The following is a 22564-nucleotide window of genomic DNA, read 5'->3' on the forward strand; positions in this document are numbered from 1 at the left end:
GTTTGGCCTTGCTGAACTACAGTACCTGCTGCATTGTACTCCAAAGGAGAAGGTTGGATATGATCCCTGGACAAGCACAAATCTTTAGCCATCCCGGGACCCCACCTCTGCCTGGGACCTTCCCTTCCCCTCACTGCTGATTTTTTGTTTCGTTTTGTTTGACTCTCTCCTCCAGTGGTTTTTGAATAAAAATTGTGGTGGTTTGAAAGCAATCTTTATTCTATTAATTGATAGCAAACAGAGCACTGCAAAGCAACAGACAGTTATGTTAAACCTTTATATTGTATTGTCTACACCAATCACACCCTCCTACTACCATTACAAGCACTGCACTCCCAAGCATAGCAACAAATGTTAGTGGCTTTCAGCTTCAAATTGCTGCCTCAAGCCATCCCTAATCCTTATGGCCCCACGCTGCGCCCCTCTAATAGCCCTGGTCTCTGGCTGTTCAAACTCAGCCTCCAGGTCCAGCCCTGAGTGAAGCTTTCAACCTTCCCTTCACAAATATTATGGCGCATACAGCAGGCATCTATAAGCATAGGAATATTGTCATTGGCCAGGTCCAGCGTCCCATAGAGACAGCGCCAGCGGGCCTTTAAATGGCCAAAAGCACACTCAATCATTCTGCACTTGCTCAGCCTATTGTTGAACCACTCCTTGCTGATGTCAAGTTGCCCCGTGTATGGCTTCATAAGCCATGGCATTATGATGTAGGCGGGGTCTCCCAGGATCAAAATGGGCATTTCGACTTCCCCTACAGTGATCTTCTGGTTCGTGAAGGTGGTCTCTGCTTGCAGCTCCCTGAACAGGCCAGTGTTCCGAAAGATGCGTGCGGCATGCACCTTTCTGGACCAGCTTGCATTAATGTCTGTGAAACGCCCATGGTGATCCACAAGCGCCTGGAGAACCATTGAGAAGTACCCCTTGCGATTAGTATATTCGGTGGCTAGATGGTTTGGTGACAGAATTGGAATATGCATACCATCTTCCGCTCCTCCGCAGTTAGGGAAGCCCATTTGTGTAAAGCCATCCACAATGTCATGCACATTGCCCACTGTCACGGTCTTTCGGAGCAGGATGCAATTAAGGGCCCTGCACACTTCCATCAACAGGAGTCCAACGGTCGACTTTCCCACTTCAAACTGGTTAGCAACCGATAGGTAGCAGTCTGGAGTAGCCAGCTTCCACAGTCCAATCGCCATGTGCTTCTCCAATGGCAGAGCAGCTCTCATTCTCATGTCCTTACACCGCAGGGCTGGGACGAGCTCATCACACAGTCTCATGAATGTGGCTTTCCTCATCCGAAAGTTCTGCAGCCACTGCTCATCATCCCAGACGTGCATCACTATGTGATCCCACCACTCTGCTTGTTTCCCTAGCCCAAAAGCGGCATTCCACTGTGGTCAGCACCTCCGTGAATGCCACAAGCAATCTCATGTCGTAGGTAGTACGCGTGGCGAGATCAATGTTGCACTCCTCTCGCCTTTGTAATTTAAGGAATAACTCCACTGCCACTCATGATGTGTAGCGAGCAGCATACTCGTCAACAGTTCAGGATTCATTCCTGCAGCCCGAAGAGGCAGATCACGCCGTACACAAACCATTGAAAGATGGCGCCAAATGCGGACAGAAGCACAGGGATTGCTGGGATGCTAAGCAATGCATCACGAGGCATTGGGACAGGACCCAGGATGCCCCGTGACCCCCTCGGTCTTCCAACAATTGTTAGCAGCAGAAGAGGAAAAAATGCTCTGTAGAATTGCTCCCCAGAGTGCAACACTCTGAATACCGCTGCAAGTGCTGAGAGTATGAACACACTATTGTGCAGGCAGCTGACAGTGTGAACACACAACAGCGATTTCCCTTCAGTGCTCTGAGTGGCGCTGTAACTCTGCCAGTGTAGACATGCCCTTACTCAAACTGGAAACTGGCTATTTGGATTATGTCCACCGAAACTATTTACAAGTGACTGGGAACTTCATTACTCTCCAGTTCACCTCCAGAAAAACTCTTATCGTGTTGGCTTCTTTGCATTTCAGTGGTGGATGATTTGTACCAGTGTAAAACACTTTGATATCTTCCTCTGAGTGGCATTCTATAGATAATGTGCACTGTTTCTTTTCTGAATAACCATTTTTACTTCCATTAATGACCATATTCTGCCTCTCTAAATTTAAAGGGCCATGATTTCTACATTAGCATTTAAGTGCTTAAAAAAAAAAAGCTTTTGAGTGAAATCTTAACTGAAGTCGATGCCCTGTAAAACAGAAAGAACTTCAGATTTTAATGTCATGATAACCCTTAGTGGGGGAAGAGATATTGAGAATGTTTAAATAGTTTAACTTCTGCTTGTGAGTATACATAACAGCAATTTATTTCAAATTTTAAAATGGACACTATAGTTGGTTGTAGGAAGTCCTTTATTTCATTCTGTGACATTAAAATGACTTTCATAAAGACTAAAAGCAAGTAAGCATTTTTTAAAATGAGCCAACTCATTTTAAAAAAATAAGCATTGTGTAATGAACAACTGAGTCAAATTAGATGTGTGTACTACTTCTATAATATAGAGTGATGTATCATTCCCTTATGTTCTTTCTAAATAATACTTGAACATAGGGAATTTGTTCACAAACAAGTGTTGTGGATTTCATTACTCTATTCTGGTTATGATGTGATGGCAGCAGCAATAGATGTTAACAAGTACAGCATTGTGTGCTTGTAAATGATGCAAAGGATCTATATATCTCACAAAAGGAACTTCTGTCCTGAGTTGTAAATGAAGTTGATTGACTTTGTCTAACCATCTTGTGAAAAATGGCACAGAGCAGTTTTGTTTCAGCATGAATCAACTTTTCTGTAGCACAGTTGGACTTCAGTTATGGCAGATTTAACCTCAAAAAATATATACATGAAAAATTTAGTACTCACTATGTAAATTAAGGGGAGTGGTTAACTTTTTAAAGCTAGTTTACACATTATGTGGGTTACACACGTGATTACAACTAATTCCTTTTTTCACAAGGAAGGAGTTAATTATATTCTTATTTGTAACAATCAGATCTAGAAGTTGATAGAAGTAGTCACTGATACTTTACTTTGCTATGCGCAAATGTAAAAATGTGGATATGGTCAGAAAGTGATTAGAAAGAGGCACCTTGTTACTTCCCATAGCTGTTTCATAATCCCATCACTCTAAACCTGTTGCACAGGAAAAAGAAGTTTATTGCTGTCAAATTTAGGGCTAGTCTGCACTGGCAACGCAAAGCGCTTTAACGTGCTTTGTATGGTCGCGGTGCAGCGCTGGGGGAGAGAAAAAAACCCAGCTCCACAAGGGGCGTAGCTCCCAGTGCTGGGAGCGCTGTTTACACTGACGCTTTACAGCACTGTAACTTGCTACGCTCGGAGGGGTGTTTTTTCACACCCCTGAGCGAGAAAGCTGCAGTGCTGTTAATTGCCAGTGTAGACAAGCCCTTAGAGCCAGGATAAGGATGGCAAAGCACTTTACAATCTATTTTGCCTCATGCATCAATATACATGCTATCTGAAGTCTAAATCCAGAACTACTGTTGATGTACCAGGTAAAAAGAACAGCTTGATTCAGATACTACTGGGCTTGCATGGGCAGTGTTTGATTTGGAATGACATTTTTTGGGAATATGGAACACCAAGATTTAAGTTTTGTGAACTTCATTTTTCTAATATTGTATAAACTGTATTTATACAATGTTTAATCAATGAAGTTATTTTTACTTTTAATCAGTGACACTACATGATTTAAAACTGAAGTTAGAAGGCACCCAGCACTGCTAATCTCAAATGCTGCTCTACAGAAATGTAGAGGGCTTTAGCAGGAGTCAAAATGCTAATTTTAATTTTAAGAACTTCATTTCCAGATTCAACTTTAAAATTTAAATATGGTCAAAAGTGCTTGTATCAAAGCAAACTTCCAGGATGCAGCACTGAGCAGATAATGTAGCTTTATTTTAACATTTTTGGTTCAGTTTCCTGTGGAAATGACGACTGCTGATTAATGCAGATCATGCAAAATCTCTCAGTCCCTATGAATGCCAGTAGTAGCACACTTTGAGATTGATAATCTACAAAATTATGAAAAAAATGTTTCTTCTGTATTCAAGAAAGAGGTTCAGATGCTAAGCTGAAAATCCATCCTTAAGTCAACCTTGTAATGCTTATTGTAGGTAATGAAGCATAGTTACTGTTCATTATTTTGAGACATCTATAACACTATGCACAAATTTACTTTGTGGCCAGTCACTGTTAATTCAGCAGAAGTAGTAAAATTAAAACTGAATATCATACAGTGATGACTATTTAAATGAAGAAAAATTAAGTTAAACTACAAGCTCAGAATCAAGCCAACAAATGTAAGCAATTCATATAACCTGTGCACTTTACATCAAACCTTATGCAATTCTGCTGTGAAAACTGGATTGTATGAGTCCTTCATTGTCTCACATTTTTTACTTAGAAAATAACATTCTCTGTTTACAACTGCCAGCCTTCAGTAGATTAGCCAAGGTGTAACATATTTGAACTTGAACTGAAAAGCAGTTGTGTTTCACAGTTATCACTGAGGAGCATCATTTGGCCTGCAGAACCTTTAGTTATGATGCATGAGATTTAAAGATGGAAGGCAGCCAGCTTGACTGAGCCCAAAGAGCTCTAGAAATGTGTATTAGCAACAGACTTGTTTATATTCAAGATGAACAGAATCTGTAGTACATTGTATCTTAGCAGTGTTGTGAAAACAGTAGAAAGCAGTAAACGCTTATTTTTTTTTTCAGAGAGAAAAGATGTTTGATACTGTTTTTACATAGTTATTTTTCAAAGTAAAAATGTACTTGGTTTCAAATTTTAAATTTTTAAACCTGCTGAGGGCTTGTCTTCACTACTATGCTACATGGGTGGAGCACTTTCCCATCAACATAATTACTCGATCTCAATGAGAGATGGAAGCTATGTTGGCGGGAAAGCGTCTCCGGCTGACACAGCGCAGTGTAAACATTACTTTAAGTTGATGTAACTTACCTCGCTATGGGGTTGGGTTTTTTTCAGACCCCTGAGCAACATAAGTTACATCGACTTAAGTGGTAGTGTAGACAAGCCCTGAGTTGCAGGGAAGATTCCAATGGCCTAAGAGATAGATGACTATTTCTAAATCTAGAAAATGTTTTACTGAAGTCTTCAGAATAATTGATTTATAGCATTGAAAACTTTCTTCTGTGTTTGCTAGCTTTATGGATACTCAGGCCACGTCTATATTACAGACTAATTTAGTATAACTGTGTCACTCAGGAGCGTGAAAAATCCCAGTGCAGACCGTTTCTCCCATTGACAGAACATAGTTAATCCAGCTGCCCAAGAGGTGGTAGCTGATGGAAGAAGCTCTCCCGTTATCATAGTAGCGTCTTCACTAAAGTGCTACAGTGGCACGCTGCTATACATTAAGATAAGCCCTAAGTAAAATGCACAGTAAAACATTCCTGCATTTCAGTAACTAAGTACAGACATGTTTGAATGAGTCAGGATTGTTCCTAATTTGAGTTATAGCTTCTGCCTTTTTGACATAGTGAAGCTTAGCATTTGCCAGTCTTCATGCAGTGGCTGTGACCCCTTAGTTATCTATTGTTGTTAAAATATTCTAATACCATTTTAATAGAATATCTGAAAAGTAGATTTCTGTTCCCATTCTAAAATTAAAAATTAATCTTGCTGTGGAGGAATTTTCTTTTGTTGTATTTCCTTTCCCTTCCCCCATTCATATTCAGTGGTTCTCAACCAGAGGTATGTGTACCCCTGGGGGTATGCAGAGGTATTTCCAAGGGGTACGTCAGCTCATCTAAATATTTGTCTAGTTTTCAACAGGCTACAGAAAAAGCACTAGCAAAGTCAGTACAAACTAAAATTTCATACAGACAATGACCTGTTTATACTGCTCTATATACTATACACTGAAATGTAAGTACAATATTTATATTCCAATTGATTTTATAATTATGGTAAAAATAAGTTAGCAATTTTTTATTAACTGTGCCCTGTGACACTTTTTTGTATTTGTCTGATTTTGTAAGCAAGTAGTTTTTAAAGTGAAGTGAAATTTGGGGGGTATGCAAGACAAATCACTCCTGAAAGGGGTACAGTAGTCTGGAAAGGTTGAGAACCACTGTTCTAGATAATATCCATATGGATATAGCCATTGCTTTAATGTGTTGCTACAGTATTGCAACTGGAATTACTCTATCCCATTTTAAACAAGTACGATGAACGGAATGGGTTAAAAAGAACAAAGGAGTGATCTTTCTGCAAAATGAAACAGTTTTAATAATCAGTTAAGTCATTAAAAATGGGTTACTAGTAAGATGACTTGTGCTTAAAAAGTATCATTTAAATTATCCATGTAACACTGAATTTTCCCAAAAATAATTAAGTAGATGCAAAAATAAGTAAACTAGTAGGCTGAACTTAATAAATAGAAAATATTCTTCTATTGCAGCTCTATGCAGGTGCTATCCTTGAAGTGTGTGGATGAAAATTGGGAAGGTTCCCTCAAGTTCAGGGTAAGTAAAGGTATCACTAAATCTTTTTTTATATATATACATTGACAGAAGATTTGATCATTCAGCTATGACACTATTTAAATAGTATTTTCTTTATTAAAGCAAGTTATAAATTTAACAGGAAAGTGATAAAAATTGAGTCCTATAGAGTCTAGACTACTGGAACTAAAGCACAGTAATTTTCTGTATTACATGAAGCTTGCTGGCCATTTTATGGACTATTCTTAGCCCAAATCCTGATGTAACTGCCTGCTCTCTCCATGGATAAGCTGACTAGCATGACTGGAATACAGTAGTGTAAAAGGGAAACCGTGTCAGTGTGAGAGTTTCAGGGTTAAATCTATAAAGAACTTCAATATGGAAATATGTTTGTAAAGGGGGAGAGGATTTAAATGGCTGCAACCATTTCATCTGTTTAGTAAGTTCTTAATTTATTTTGTTTTATTTAGATGTATTTTAGAAGTACTTATCCTAAACTTTAGTCTTTCTGCTATGGACTTTTATCCTGATGGACCGACCTATCCTTTCTAATCAGTCTTCCGAAAACAATCTATTATAGGCAGGGTTGATAGCATTGTCCATTAAGTATGTCCTATATTTCATTTGCTGTTTATTATGTGAAGATGTTATATAACGGTGTCAAACCTGGAGTGAAATTTTTCATGCCAAGAAATGGTATATAACAGCCAAAACAAGTCAGCCATTTTAGAGAATGAGACCTGGCAAAAATAAATTTTACCCATGTTAAAATTCTGGCAGCGTTTTCTTTGAAATGCTATAGCACCACCTACTTTGGAGAGGAACTTGAAACTTGCAGAGGTGCAGCCTTTGTGTAAGGGATATGCTTTTTGCTATCCCAGAGAAAGTCTGGCCAAATTTGGCCAAGCTATAAGCCTTTGAGAAATTGCTGTTTGGACATGCACAGGACATGCTTCGGCATTAGTAACACAAAATCTCTGCAGATTCTGATCCTCACTGCACAAGCTTTAAGACTCTTGCAGTTCCTACATGTGACTGGACTGTACTTGTACCATCCCTACACACCAACAGTGCATGCTCCAGCCTCTCACAGGTCCTAGTGCTGACCAGACTGTACATGCACAAACCCCACAGAGTAACTCGGTGTGCCTCCAGCCCCCGGGTTGCAGAAGCTCACTGGGACTTGCCCTATAGCTGCTGCTCCCAGCTGGAACGCCGGGGCACTGGAAACAGAGCACTTGAGAGGTACTAAAAAGGGGTTTAAAGAGCACAGTCAATGTGGAGGAGGAAGCTGCCTGACTTAAATAAAAGCTTGAACAAAAGCCTGACAGGAGGTAGATTGTTGGGAGATAGGGACTGGCTGGGCAAGGAATGAGGGAGGGAATGTAAGAGGAGACCGATTGCATAAGGAGCTAGAGGAGGGGGCTGGGAGCCTGTGGAGATGGGATGGAGAGGCAGATCGGGTGGGAGGGGAGGTACCAGCTGGGCTGGGAGGCTGGGACAGATTGGAGGGGATGTGGCTGAAGACTGTCTCACCACTAGAACACACTCCTGCTCCAAAAGCCTAGAATGGAACTATTGCTCTGCTCTATTGCTCACAGCAAATATCTGTGAAACCACTGTCAAAGTGGGTATCTCATCCCCATCCACATGTAGGATGTTGCTATCAGTTACTCGCTTAGCTGCAGTGCCAAATGTTTGAGGTGGATCTAAAGGTTCCATGTGGGTGTCAATACAATGCCACATGCTGGAATTGTGTTTGCAGTTGACTTTCTTAAAAAGCTAGGAAATTATACACAAACTACATTAAAAGAACATCAAGGTTGCCAAGTCAAGCACTCAGGCTAGGAAATACTAGAACTAAGGTTGTATTAATGCCTGAGCAACATTAACTCAGTCCCTTATATACATGCATTATGATAATCTAATTACATGATCACATCCTAATATTTTCCACAGGAGCCCTGCCTGATTCAGTGCACAAGATGGCCCATCTCAGGGGATGAATCAGGGTTGTGTGGTGAAAGAGGCTGTAGAACTCCTGCCTTATTTGCAATGGTAGAAAAGTGTGTAGTGACTCAGAAAAGGGGACTGCAGCAAGAGAAAGGAAGATCTCATGGTTAAGGCAGTTGAATGCTGCCATGGACAACTGGATTCTCTCTCTGCTTCTGCTGTAGAATTCCTATATCACTTAATCTAGACTTTTCACAGATGGTACACCTCTACCCCGATATAACGCTGTCCTCGGGAGCCAAAAAAATCTTACCGTGTTATAGATGAAACTGCGTTATATTGAACTTGCTTTGATCCGCCAGAGCGTGCAGCCCCCCCTCCCGCGGAGCGCTGCTTTACCGCATTATATCCGAATTCGTGTTATATCGGGGTAGAGGTGTAATTAATTGTTTTCCTCATTTTCTTGGTGTCTGACGCAAGATCCTAGGGTCTGATTTGCAAAAGTGCTGATCATTTAAGATGCAACTGATGTTAATAGGAGCTGTTCTTTGAACATATAAAGTGCTCTGTAAGGCTAAGTATTCTGAAAAATCAGGTTCTTGGTATGTAAAATGGGTAACCATAATTGGACACTTTGTTGTTCTGCTTCAGCTCCTCCCCATCAGTAAAATGAGAATCATTCCCCTTGTCCTATTACAGGTGAGCTGCAGTTTAGACTGTTTTTAGTCCTTCAGGTACACCTCCCTAGTGATACGTTTCACTACTTTAACTCATCTCTGGACAGAACCATGTGATCCTACCAGTTTGAGACTGTAAATGTGTGCATCCCAGAGACTCAAACTGTTATAAATAAATAGACAGGCCTGACTGTATTTGGCACCTGCATGCCCTCTTTCTCCAGGAGCCTGTGACCTGTGGCTGATTAAAAGTTCTAGTTTCTTCAAAACAAAGCACTATTTAATCAAGCAAAGCAAATATATACAAACAAAAAGCCTGTCTGCCTGAGTCTTAACTCCATTCTTTCCTTGCTAGATTTGGGAAAGTAAGTTCCACTAAGCCCAGACCCTTTGCTCCTGGCCTGGGGGAGACTCTGGTGTTTTCTCAGTCAGACTCCTGTCTAGCTGCTGCTGCCTGTTCACTCTGTTTCCTCACTAGGCTGGGTTTTTACTAGCTTAGTGCCCCTTTGATGCTAGCCTTGGACCAGGGAAAAATTAACCTTCTAGCCTGGTTGATGCACATTTCCCAATTAGTAGAGCGCTCATTGTTTCCCCATGCAACCTCCCTTGATACAATCATGCCTGAATAATGACATGAAATGCATAGGATTATTAAATACAGATAACTCCAGTCTCCACACATCCCCATTTAACACAGATGTCGAAGATAAATATAGTATGAGTGCTTCACAAACTAAGTGAAGGGATAAATATCAGGGAGGGAGAAGAATTATTTAAGCTTAGTACCAATGTGGACACAAGAACAAATGGATATAAACTGGACATTAGGAAGTTTAGACTTGAAATTAGACACAGGTTTCTAACCATTAGAGGAGTGAAGTTCTGGAACAGCCTTCCAAGGGGAGTAGTGGGGGCAAAAGACATATCTGGCTTCAAGACTAAGCTTGATAAGTTTATGGAGGGGATGGTATGATAGGATAGCCTAATTTTGGCAATTAATTGATCTTTAATTATTAGCAGGTAAATCTGCCCAATGATGGGATGTTAGATGGGGTGGGACCTGAGTCACTACAGAGAATTCTTTCCTGGGTGCTGGCTGGTGAGTCTTGCCCACATGTTCAGGGTTTAACTGATCGCCATATTTGGGGTCAGGAAGGAATTTTCCTCCAGGGCAGATTGGCAGAGGCCCTGGAGGTTTTTCACCTTCCTCTGCAGCGTGGGGCACAGGTCACTTGCTGGAGGATTCTCTGCACCTTGAGGTCTTTAAACCACAATTTGAGGACTTCAATAACTCAGACATAAGTTAAGGGTTTGTTACAGGAGGTCAGACTAGACATAATGGTCCCTTCTGACCTTAAAGTCTGAGTCTAAGTGATGAGCACCATAGAAAAGCCCCTGATGAAATCATTGTGTCTTCAGAGCAGGGTTTGAATAGTGTGCAATAAATAAGGCATGGAGAGAGACACTAAACAATGAGAATAAAAGAAAATCTTAGAAATGAAGGGCTAGAAGGAATCTTGAAGTTATCATCAAGTCCAGCTGCTTATTAACTGAGCACGATCCATCAAAGCGCATATGCACAAGGGGGCCAAATTAAGGTTGCACAGATATAAAATGACTTCTATCAAACTATCTTAAAATAGCAGTGTACGTACTCTTCCAAACACTCTTCTTCCTCACTCCACCCTCTCATGAAAAGCCCAGGGTCCTCCTGAGACTTCATCTTCAGTTAAAACCAACTTCAACATCCTGTTCCCTTAGTCCCCTACAATTTATACCCATTTTGGGAAATAATGGTGAACATATAGGAAGACTCCATAGAGGGGCTGGGGATAATTATCCTGAAAGGGAACTAATTAAAATCAGTTTCTCATTCAGGACCTCTAGAATCTAATATCCTGGAAGCTGGCTCACATTCGTAATCAAGAGTCCTTTCTCTTAATCCTTGTTTTTTCTAAACAAGTTCATAAGTTTCCTTAATTCTACTAAACTTAGCTTGCTTTTTAAAATGATTGAAGGTATTGTCTACATTGCAATCACATGGTGTGATTGCTGCTTCATGTAGACATACCAGAGTCAGCTTTAATCTAGCTAGCTCCAGTACTAGAGCAGTGAAGCCATGGCAACGCATGCTTCAGCATGAGCTAGTTATGCAAGTAATCACCCGGTGTTCCAGGTTGGTTTGTACAGCCCACGCTGGAGCGCACACTGTGGTAGCTTCAGTGCTCCGGGTATACAAGCTAGCTAAATTAAAGCTAGCTCAGGTATGTCTGTGTAATCTGCAGTCACACTAGTAACTTCAGTGTAGACATGCCATGACTGAAGCTTGGGAGCCTACCAATACATACACTCATTTGACTGGCAACTCTTCTTTTGTACAATGGTAATAGAGGAAAGACTGACAAACCTTTACAGGTACATAATTTTCTCTTGGTCATGAACTTTCATATAGTTAGCAGATCTAAATGTATCCTGATAACTGGTGTCTTCAAACCAATTTTGATACAACCAGCGTTCTTGTTCCCACATACTCTAAAATATTTAGAAGCACAATGTAATACTGATTTTATTTAATTTGAATTTATCCTCAAGTATTGATACCTTGAGTTTTTAGTATACTTGCCCATTTGTTTTGGCAGGAAGTAGAAATGATCATTTTTATCTTGAGAGAGTCCACCTTAAATTTTAACTTTTTCGGAACCTTAAACTTATCTAAGGGCTCTATATATTTCCAGTTGTCACTTGACTGTTTGTTACAGAAGTGAGGTTGACTGAAAGTCATGCTGCTGCTTCTGAAGCTTCAGGAGTGCTGGTATTTTTAGGTTATATTGAACTGTGTAACCTGTCATTGCCAATGCTCTCATTACAAACATTCACTTCAGTTTGATTCCTGTCTGATGGCTCCCTCTAGGATTTATTTTTCTTGCAGAGTATACACAAGATGGCAGCACTAATTGCTGGATGGTGAATGTATTGGAATTACATAGATTACTGTGTTAATTCTGTAGATGACCTCAAGTTCTTTATTTTTAAGTACTTATAAAACATGGATTTAAATTTTTATCACTTGGCTTACAATTAAATCTGATGGCGCAGTACCTCTGTCTTGTTTTTCTTTGTCCAGAGATGATCTTCACCGTACAGAGTTCTAGTTTTAAAGTTCTTGTTTGTGAAATAAAGTGAATCATCGTATGACAAAGTTATACAATAAGGAGAGGAACCATTCTTTAACCACTGGTAGAAAAGAATAATAGATTATCTGGTACTGATACATCAAATGGAACTCTTATTATTACAGTAGTTAATTTCAATTGCTGTTTTTAACTTAGGAAAAGGTCAGTATTCCAGAAATGTTTTAAAATCTGTCTAGCTAGAATAATCTCAAAATGTAGTCAGTTGATATTAAGCACCTAAGAGTATGAGAGACAATGAAAAATCTTTAGTCCCAGCAAGTTCTTCGGTTTGGAAAACTGGTTGCTTACTGATTATACAACACTATATTTAAAAAAAAAAAACCTTCCAGAAACATTAAATAAAAGTGTCTTTGTACATATTGCCAGAGTCACCCATTATCTGTCATATAAACAGCTTTGGGTATACAGAGACAATATTTTTCTGCAAATATCTGTACAGTGATACTAGCAAAAATGCTGGTGAACGTTCCTCAAATTGTTCTGTTATGGATACAAGCACATTGTACTCAATTTGTACTAAGTGAGATTAGACAAAATTTCTACTCTAAATATTAAACATTTTCTGTATGATCATGTAAATGTATTAATTCATAATAGAAAGCCAGAAAATGTATTCCCATTTGACTGACCAGTCTGATTATTATTACATCTGAACACAAACTTTTAAATTAACCAATCACTGAGTACTCTGTTTACCTTCAGGTGGAACTTCAGTGGTAGCCCTGTTTTGTTAATGGAGATAAAATTGTGATATTTAATGTATTAACATTCTTTCCATTGTTATAATAAAGACATTCATTGAATGTTGCTGCTTTCCCAATGCATTCAGTTGATCAGCAAGAGAACAGCCAGCTCACCACCTTATGAGACTGGTTTTAATCAGGCAATTGGTACACTCCCAGCAAATCTGTTACACAGAAATCTTAACCCAGTTCTCAAATATTGGAAATGTCTTGTTTTTAATAAAATCCCATTGATTAAGACTTACATCTTGCAGGTATTTACTAAAATCCCTTCCATTTTCAATGTGGCCTTTTTTTAAAAAACTCCCCCCAAATACTAATGCCCTTTATCGCAGTCTTCCTTAGCCAGAATATTATTCAGATAAAATAAACATCTGCAGTAGGAATGGTCAAAACCAGTGCTCTTCAAATCAGAAATGTAGCAGAATTATTAGTCATGCTGAGTGGGAAACTACAAATGCACAACCTGCATCTTTTTTGTGAACAATCACATTCCTCATTCCAGATATCTTGAATCGGTTTTTGAAAACTTTAGTTCTTTGTAATCTATCAAATTGTTATTCTGAAGTACTTGTTTTTCATAGAAACTTATAGTCCTCAATATGCCATCCAGAGTTGAGGCCCCACAAGGAAAATGACTGAGCCTGTTAAAGTGTAGATGTGCACTTCATCTTTTGTAATTTAGTCTCTCCATTAGTCATTATGGAGGTTTTGAAGCAGGACCATGTTATGTGTCTCCCTTCCCCCCCCAAATTATAAATTTACAGGAGTGTCCTTGCTGGAGGAAATTAATTCTGCGAACTTTACTATTCAGAATGATTTATACATATTATTAGCCAACCCTTTTTTGTCATTTACTCAACAATTCATTGTATCTTACTTTATAAATAAGACACGAATGTCTAAACGTAATAGGATGAAGTTTTATTTTTACTCTTCTGTGCAATATCTCACTTCTTGAATGTTCCCTTTGAAAACTAAAGGCTTAAATGTTCCTTATGTGATGACAGTTGAATAAAATCTTGAGTAGTTTGTTAGTCTTAGTAGATCCCCCTGCTTCTGTACGGATTTCTCTCTTTTGTGACCTTGCTGACTAGAAAATTAAGTTCTTGTTTCTAGTAATGTTGTTCAGCTGAATGTTTTTATTTTGCTCCCCCCACATTAAGTAGTATCACTGATTTCAGCTTACATTGGCGTCAGTCAAGTGTTGTGTGTTTGCACTCATTTGTTTGAAAATTTCTATCCCCTATATTTACTACAATATATACAGTACAGTTGTTGCTGTACGGGGAGATTTTGGCAAACCAGTAAAGTGCCTGAAACCACTATGGCTTATTGCTAAAAGCAGCCAAGTCAGCAGGCCATGAAGTGGCCATGTAGAAGCTCAGCTTGACCAAGGCAGGAGGGGAGGGAGTTTTGGGTGCCACAGAAAGGGCAGCTTGACCTCCTGTCCTTCCTGATAAGAATTGTGTAGAAGTTGTTGATACATGCATTTTAGAAGAGAAGGATGTGCCCCAGGAATGTCTATTGGGGCCTCAAGGCTGCAAACTCTGGAAAAACCCACACCTGGTTAATCAGTAATCAGAAGGAACCTCTTGCTTGACCATTGAAACTGCTAGCTTAATGAGTTTTATTTAAGTGACATGTCATTGTGTTACTAATTTATAAAATAAGGGGGAAGAGTTGGGGGTGGGGTGCTCTTCAGGACTGGACTCTCCCTCGGGATGCATCTTGTGTTCCCCACTGGCAGATGGGCTGCCACTGTGCCACTCAAGAGACGCACTCAGCTTTGGTAATTATCGAGGGTTGGGGGTGTTTTACTAACCTGTTGCAGAAGTGTGTAAGTGCTTGAGACTAAAGTTTAGCTTTAAGTGAAAGCACTCTTGTGTTGTCCTGTTTGTGCCAGCCATCTATCAGTCGGACAGCCGTGTCTCCCCTGATTTATTTCCTGACACCACCTCGCATAGAGTAAAAGTTAACGAGGTTTTAGATTGAAAGAATCCCGGGTAACAGTTGCCAGTCTGGTAGGTCTATTTTAGGGTGTATGGAGTCCTCGTATACATTAGGATACTCTAAATGAATTATTCTTTTATATAGTTTGAAGTTGCACAAATCATCATGCTACTACTTTAATGAAGCTTAACCTCTCAAAGGAAAGCTGTAGTGAATATATACCACTGTAGTTATTATCTGAGTGTTTTAGAAATGTTGCTTTTTTGCTATTTCCATTGTGAAACAGTGCTGTTGTCTCAATGAAAGCTATTGCATCACAAATACTACACTTCCCAGCAAGAAATCCTGTCTTGTAACACAGAGATAGGAATTGTATTTAGGTCAATTTAAATGCATTAGCAATTTTTAAATTTAAATTATCTTACACCAACATTGAAAGATCCTCCTCCTTTTTCCTGTATGTAAATTGGGAGTTTTCATGATGTTGCTTTCAGAAGATGTCAAGAGATGCTGGGATTAAAACTTGTAGAGCTCTGGCACCTCTCCTATAACTGTCAACTGCAGTGGAGCCAGAATCTCTTAATAGCTTCTTGTGAGAGGCATTCCCATAAAGGGAAAGGCCAGCTGTAGATGGTCTCACTCATGGCTGCATTCTTGGACTGGCAGGATCCATTGGTCTGAAGAGACCCCTGACATCTTGGAAGAAAATGGGCCAGATGGTTTCTAAAGGATGGAATAAAAAGGGGAGGATCTGAATTTGACTGATTTGGGAGTCCTGGGAAATTCTCAAACCTGCTGCCTCAAAAGTCAGCTTGAACAGAAGGATTTCTGCCTTTTCTGTAGAAGTTTAGGGTTTCCCTGATTTTGTGTGTGTGTGTATGAGAGAGAGATGACTAGAGACATCCCTTCCTCCTCCACTCACAAAACTGAATGCATTGTCAACTAGGTTTCAAACTAATGTTCTTGCACATTAGCACCTTGTACTAGCCCTAGACTGCCCTCAACAATAAAATATAAATCTCTTAAGATTCTCCTTCATACATGGAAACCACGACTGGCATTAGATGTGCTTCCAAGTGTTTGAATACATCTCGTCTTTTTCCCCCCCCAAAGTAAAAGTGTCTTTTTCCAAGTACAATACATTTCTCAACTGTTATTGCTTATGGATGAGGATTTTAATGCTTGTAGCAGCATAGTTTGGAGGCTGAAGCATGTATTCATAATCTAAAAGTATATCTGGAAAAATTAAATCTCCAAATATGCATTTATTTAATGTAAATGTGAGACCACATAGGAGAAAATTACCTAGTTTGTGTTCTTTATAGAATAATGGTTTTCTTTGTTCTTTCCTCCAAACTTCAGCTTTTGTCAGGAGTGACAAACCTAAACTATTCAGGGGACTGCAAATCAAGGTGAGTAGCATTTTTTAAAAACCCAATTTAAATTCTGGCTTAAGAGGAATTAAACCTATTTGAAACCTGTCCTTTCACACAGTGTTTAGTACTTGCTTATCAAATAAACCTGTATCACATACAAAGGGTTCATACATGGAGTGTTGATGTAAATCTTAATGGCAGGAGCTCTGGCCCACCTATAAATAGATTGGGTGAAAACCTTGTATAATTGTATCCATTGCTAAGATATGATTGCTTCGGTAGTGCTATTGGTTACTAAATATTATTTTACAGAAATAACCTGATGTATGTAATAGCACATGGTTTATGTACTTCAACTATGCTGACTTGCTGGGTGTGAAGTCTTGGAATTCTGAGCTTCCTGTTATAGTTCCAGTTCTCGTTTTCTGTATTAAGATTCCTGTGTTCCTCTCCTCTTATTCTTCCTCAACCCCCAAATCACCTACCATTCCCATCCATCCAGTCATCCTCCCACTTCCTTTCCACATAAATCTTTGTTCCCATTCTTTCCTCTTACTCCATCCTTCCATGGTTCACTCCTCCTGTTCTCATTCACCTTCTCCCCCCCCCCCTTACCTCAAGTCTGTCCTTCCTCCATATTCTCTAACTTTCTCTCCCTGCTGAGTCTTTTACTCTGTCCTCACTGCAGTTGACCCTCTAATCATTTCCATTCTTCTTCTCACCTTGACTCTGGCACCAATCTTTCTTCATGGTCTGGAAAGCTGGATGTTGAAGAACTCCCTCTTGTACAGAATGCTGCTGCCTGTCACATCTAATCTGGGCAGAGCAGCACAGTCCCATTGTTCTGTACTCCAACAATTCTGTTGGTCTGTTCATTTCAAGATCCAGTTCAAATTTTCAGTTGTCTTTAAAATGCTACATGTACTTATTTCAACTTGCCACACAAAATTCGCACATTTATTTTCCTCCTTCCATTCACCAAGAAACAGCATCATATGTCACTTCATAGTCTGAACACCTCTATTGTCAGAGAATAGTGTTCTCTTAAGCAGACTTCACGTGGAAAAGACTTTCTGTATCTCTGTCTCATGCATTCTGTGTACGTTCTCTCCAAAATCTCTCCCAAGAGCATCTTTTTCCTTTGCCTCAATTTCTCTTTGGCTCTACTTTTAATTTATTTTAGTTGCATTTGTAATACAATTTAACTTCAAAGCATTCTCAGCTAGAACTGATATGAAACATTACCAGTTTAACCCTTTAGCACTCTTGAGTCTGGTATTTGGGAAACTGATTAGTGATGCCATTAGATTAATTGTAGGGACTTGTAATGGCAAACTAAAACAAGTTGACTAGGTTAGCTCAGAGTAAAAGATTCCCAATGCAATTGTTCTAGAAACTTATTAATTGCATTTAAAGAACCTAACCCATTGAAACAGAAGTTGTAATTTGGGCTTCCCTTTTCCCTTTATTTGCTGAGTCTTCAAAAGTGTGAAAATATTTTAGCAGCAGGTCATATTAGGAAAGGATGCATTATAGCCTCAAGGCATGTGTTAATAGCAGAAATCTATAGTACAGCATTGAACTCTGATTAGAAGAGGTGACCAGGAGTAACTAGAAAAATATGCCAGTTACATTATGAGAACACAAGTGGATATATGGAGAAGGAGCAATTCAGATAGTTGCCTAGTTACTACAGGTGGCAAACGAAGTTGTTACAATTTTTTAATGACTAAAGGAGAATACCAGTTCCCTGAGCTATCCAATGTGTACCCTCCTTCCCTCTCCCATGCTGTGTTGTGTAATACAGTAATTGTTGAACCTTAACAGTTTGAAATCCTGCCTTGGTAAGTAGTAGGATGAAGAAGTTACCATATTACTACTGTTGCCTAGTTCAATAGCTTTTAGTAACTGGCACCTTTTGTTGGCAGTCACAGGAAAAAGGACAAGGACTGAAAGAGCATCAAAACTTAACTTTTTGTGATGGTCCCTCACCTACGGGTTTGACTTCTGTTGACAGGCAGTATGGGAAAGCTTTTATGCTCTCTGCCTTTACTTCTAGGGTTGGAGGACTCTAGTTTCCATGACTGGCAACTAGGCTCTTTGCAGAAGCACTAACTTAAATTTTTTTTATAAAAGCACTGAAGAAGCAAAGCAAATATTTGGGGCCTTCTGTAAATATTATGCAATCAATTAGGTGATATATTCTGGGGCTGAGTATCAAATGTCTGCCCTATACACATCACTTCAGTTAACTTGTGGTATCTCACACTTGGAAAAATGAGAACTAGGGAAAAAATATTTTTAAAAATGTGGACTGAGACTATTGCTCACTCAGTTTTGTTGCGGTTACTTTTTCCTTACTGGTTTAAGAATAAATCCAGTTCAAGATGGATGCTAGGCACTGTTTTCAGTGTTGGAGCAAATGCTGATAAAAAGTTTCAAGGTTTTTTTAAACTTAATTAAAACATTTACAACCTTAGCTAAGGCCTAGCAGGAATGACTATTTTCCTAAAATAAAGATTGGACTTTCAAATTAGCATAAACCTCCCCACCCCCCCCAAAAAAACTATGCTTAGATTTAATTTCCCCATACAAATTGCATAGCCCAAATTAGACAAAAACTTTGCACTTTAATGCTTTATAGTATTAAATGTCAGAGGGGTGTTTTTGGTTTAATTTAAATTCATTTTTATACCTGCATATAAAAATTCAATTTGAAATTGGTATTTCAGCAATTGAGGTATTTAATTTAAAGCTGATTTGTGAGGTGGGAGGGGGGGAAATGTGATTTCCAGACAGAAGATAACTAACCTTCTCTTTGTGCAGTATGTGCGTGGTTCTGATCCTGTACTAAAACTGCTGGATGACAGCGGGAACATTGCTGAAGAACTGAGCATCCTCAAATGGAATACAGATAGCGTAGAAGAATTCCTAAGTGAAAAACTAGAACGCATATAAATCTTGCTGCTTTCTGTCCTTTCCTCACATTTGATCCTGGTTATCTTCTGAGAAACTGTGCTACACCCAGCAAATCATTCCAGCTTCTACATTATTTTTTAAAAAGATATTGTATGGTAGTAAATGTCTTAATTAGAAGGTGAAGGTTCAGCACAGCATACATCTGACAACTTGGCAAGCTGAACAAATGGTTTGTGCTAGTACATATCAGCTCTTTGTGTTTGTAACAATGCATTTCATTAATGATAACTCAGTTAATTATGCAAATCCCTGAGTGTGTTGTAATTGGACCAGTTTTTACAAACTTTTAAAACTAGTTGGCAGTTCCAAATAATTGAGATGATTACTATGCTTTTTGTATGTTACTTTTCTGTGTACAGGAAGTCATAATCAAATGTGAGATGTACTCTGCCTCCAAAAAGATGTCTGCTAGTCCTCTCTCGCATTTTGTATTTCTCAGCTGTCCTTTTTATAGACATGTTATTTACAGTTTATAACAAATGCCTGGTTCTAAAAGTTTTGGAAATTGTTATGCTGGAGGAAGAACTCGCGATCTGGAGTGATTGTAAAACATGAAGTAGGTGCACTTTAGTGAAGACTACATAGAAAACCTGTAAGGCATGTGTAAGTCTGATGTCAGGTGTACTTTACACCAAGTGTTTTACTTTGCTACAGTAGATCTGAGTTATTAGAATATAAAGTGTTTAGAGGGCAATAAATTACTTTCACAAAACTCTTGGATATGCTTTTATTTATTGAATTTATAAAATTTTCCCTTTTTAATCAACTCATTACTGTGAGCAGAGAACATAAATACCCTGTACAGACAGTATACTAAGACTGAGACCCAGTGTGAATTGTCAGTTTTGCTAGTTGAGTGAATACATACATTAAAATAAGGATAACTTATGAAACTAAACTTCAGCTTCAATATAAATTAATGAATAAGTCTCTCTCCTTAACTTATTTACATATTTTTAAGGTTTTTGAATGGATGAGGTATGTCCTCATACAACCTTAACTACCACTCAACATAATTTAAAAAAAAAAAAAACAACTTCCTAGTTCTTTTTAAATACAACTTTGTATCTCAGGGGATAGCTCAGAGTAAAGGAGAGAACACTGCACCTGCCTGGAAATCAAAGGGAGAAATTGTGCAATCTTGTAGGACGATGGTGGGTGGAATAGAAAGTTTATCTGTAGCAAGAGAAAGTGAGGCAGAATCTGCTAAAATGAAGCATTGTCAAATCAACAGGCCTGGATAACTTGCATCCAACAGTCTTAAAGGAACTAGCTGTGGAGCACTCTGAACCACTGACGTTTATTTTTAAGTCGTGAAAAACGTAAATTCTAAAGTCTTGGAGTACTACTAACATAGTTCAAATATTTGAAAAAAGGTAAAAGGGATGACTGGGGGACCTATGGATTGGTTAAGTAATGGAATGGTTAATTCAGGACTCAAAAAATTAAAGGCTAAAATTATACAAATCCTCAGAGGTGTTCAGACTAGATGATCACAGTGATCCCTTCTAGCCTTATAATTAAGGCTAAGATTTTGTCACAGGTATTTTTAGCATTTTAGTAAAAGTCCCAGAAGCCTGAGCCCTGCCACTGGGGCAGCTGCAGGTTCAGTGTTGGAGCTCAAGCATCCCCTGCTGCCCACTGCAGTCAGGAGCTCTGGGGGCTGCCAGAGGCAGCAGGGTACCCCACAGCTCCCAGCCTCCACAGTTGGCAGGGGACCCTGCAGCTTCTCAGCACCACAGGCTGAAGTGGCTGATTCCATGATTTCTGCAACTTCCATGACCATCAGTCTGTCTTATAATCCATGAATATGGTTTCATGGAAGGTAGGTCTTGTAAAAGACAGATTTGATTGACAAGGTTATAGTTCTGGTTGATTTTTTCCAAGCATTTAATCTAGTACCACATGACACTGATTAAAAACAAACAAACTTGCATTAGATGGACTAAAAGCTGACTCACTAACAGATCTCCACCTGTAATTGTTAGTGGGGTGACAGATGAATTGGGTTGTTTCCAGCAGGGCACCCTAGTAGTCAGTTCTTGGTCCAAACACTACTCTGTTGAAAAGTTACTATTTAAATGATATACAATTTTTGCTGTGCAAGTTTGCAGATGCCAAATATTGGTGGGGTAGCCTATAATTACAGTGATCTGGAGTGCCTGGTTAAGTGGTCACAATTCAAGAAGATGCATTTTAATAGCCAAATGCAAAGTCATCTCTCACAACAAAGAATGCAGGCTATACTTCTATGTGGAGACTGTCTTGAAAAGCAGTGTCTCTGAAGGACATAAGGCTCTTCACAGGTTAACTGTTAGTGTGAGCTTTCAGTGCAATTCTGTGGTAAAAAGGGGTTGTGTAATCCTTGGCTACATAGACAAGGGAATATCAAATAGTAGTAGGGAGTGACCTTGCTTCTATACACAGCATTGATAAGACTACTATTAGAATACTGTGCCAGCTCTGGTATCCACACTTCAAGAAGTATGTGGAAATACTGGAGAGTTCAGAGGGCCACAAAAGTGATTCAGGGACTGGAAAACAAGCTTGATGACACAAGGCTTAAGGAGCACAATCTATTCAGCTTTAAAGAAGTTTGAAAGGTGAATCGCTGCATGCAAGTACATACACATTGAAAAGAGGAGATGGTGGGGTGGGGGAGCGCTCTTCAGTCTTCTTGATAAAAGCATAAGAAGATCCAGTGGCTGGAAGTTGAAGTTAGACGAATTCAACCTTGAACTTGTTGTTTCCTGGCAGTGAGGGAGGGTAATTAAATATTGAAACCATTTTCCAGAGAAGGTGGTGGATTCACCATTGCATGCAGTCTTTAAGAAAAGCTTACATACGTTTCTAAAAGATATGCTTTAATCCAACATCTGAAGGAGTTGGAGACTTCCAGGTCTTGGAAGAAGTGTACTACTATTGGAAAGCATTTCCAAGGCTCCTATTGTAGGATCTAAGCACCAGCTACAGTAGTTAGAATTTCTCTAGATAACCGTAACAAACTCTGCTTCACATCCTTTCTTGTTTGCAGTTTTAAAGAAACACTATATTTAGTAAACATATTAGAATTGTGACAAGCCACAAGAGTCATTCATCCCAGTGCACTTGAGCAAGTGTCCTTACTAC

General features: G+C 39.2%; 1 protein-coding gene across 1 annotated transcript in view; it reads left to right on the forward strand.

The window, feature by feature from the left end:
* The window catches only part of LOC113407463 (selenoprotein F-like), a 40424-nt gene extending 20277 nt beyond the window's left edge, over positions 1-20147 (forward strand). Inside the window, exons 3-5 of the mRNA XM_026656017.1 lie at positions 6518-6581; positions 16443-16492; positions 19283-20147. Coding sequence (XP_026511802.1) covers positions 6518-6581; positions 16443-16492; positions 19283-19414 — 246 coding nt within the window. The 3' untranslated portion in view covers positions 19415-20147. The remainder of the gene's footprint in view (positions 1-6517; positions 6582-16442; positions 16493-19282) is intronic.
* The last annotated feature ends 2417 nt before the right edge of the window (positions 20148-22564 follow it).

This window comes from Terrapene carolina, unplaced genomic scaffold (assembly GCF_002925995.2).
Source record: "Terrapene carolina triunguis isolate 2854851 unplaced genomic scaffold, T_m_triunguis-2.0 Scaffold211, whole genome shotgun sequence".
Classification (NCBI taxonomy): Eukaryota; Metazoa; Chordata; order Testudines; family Emydidae; genus Terrapene; species Terrapene triunguis.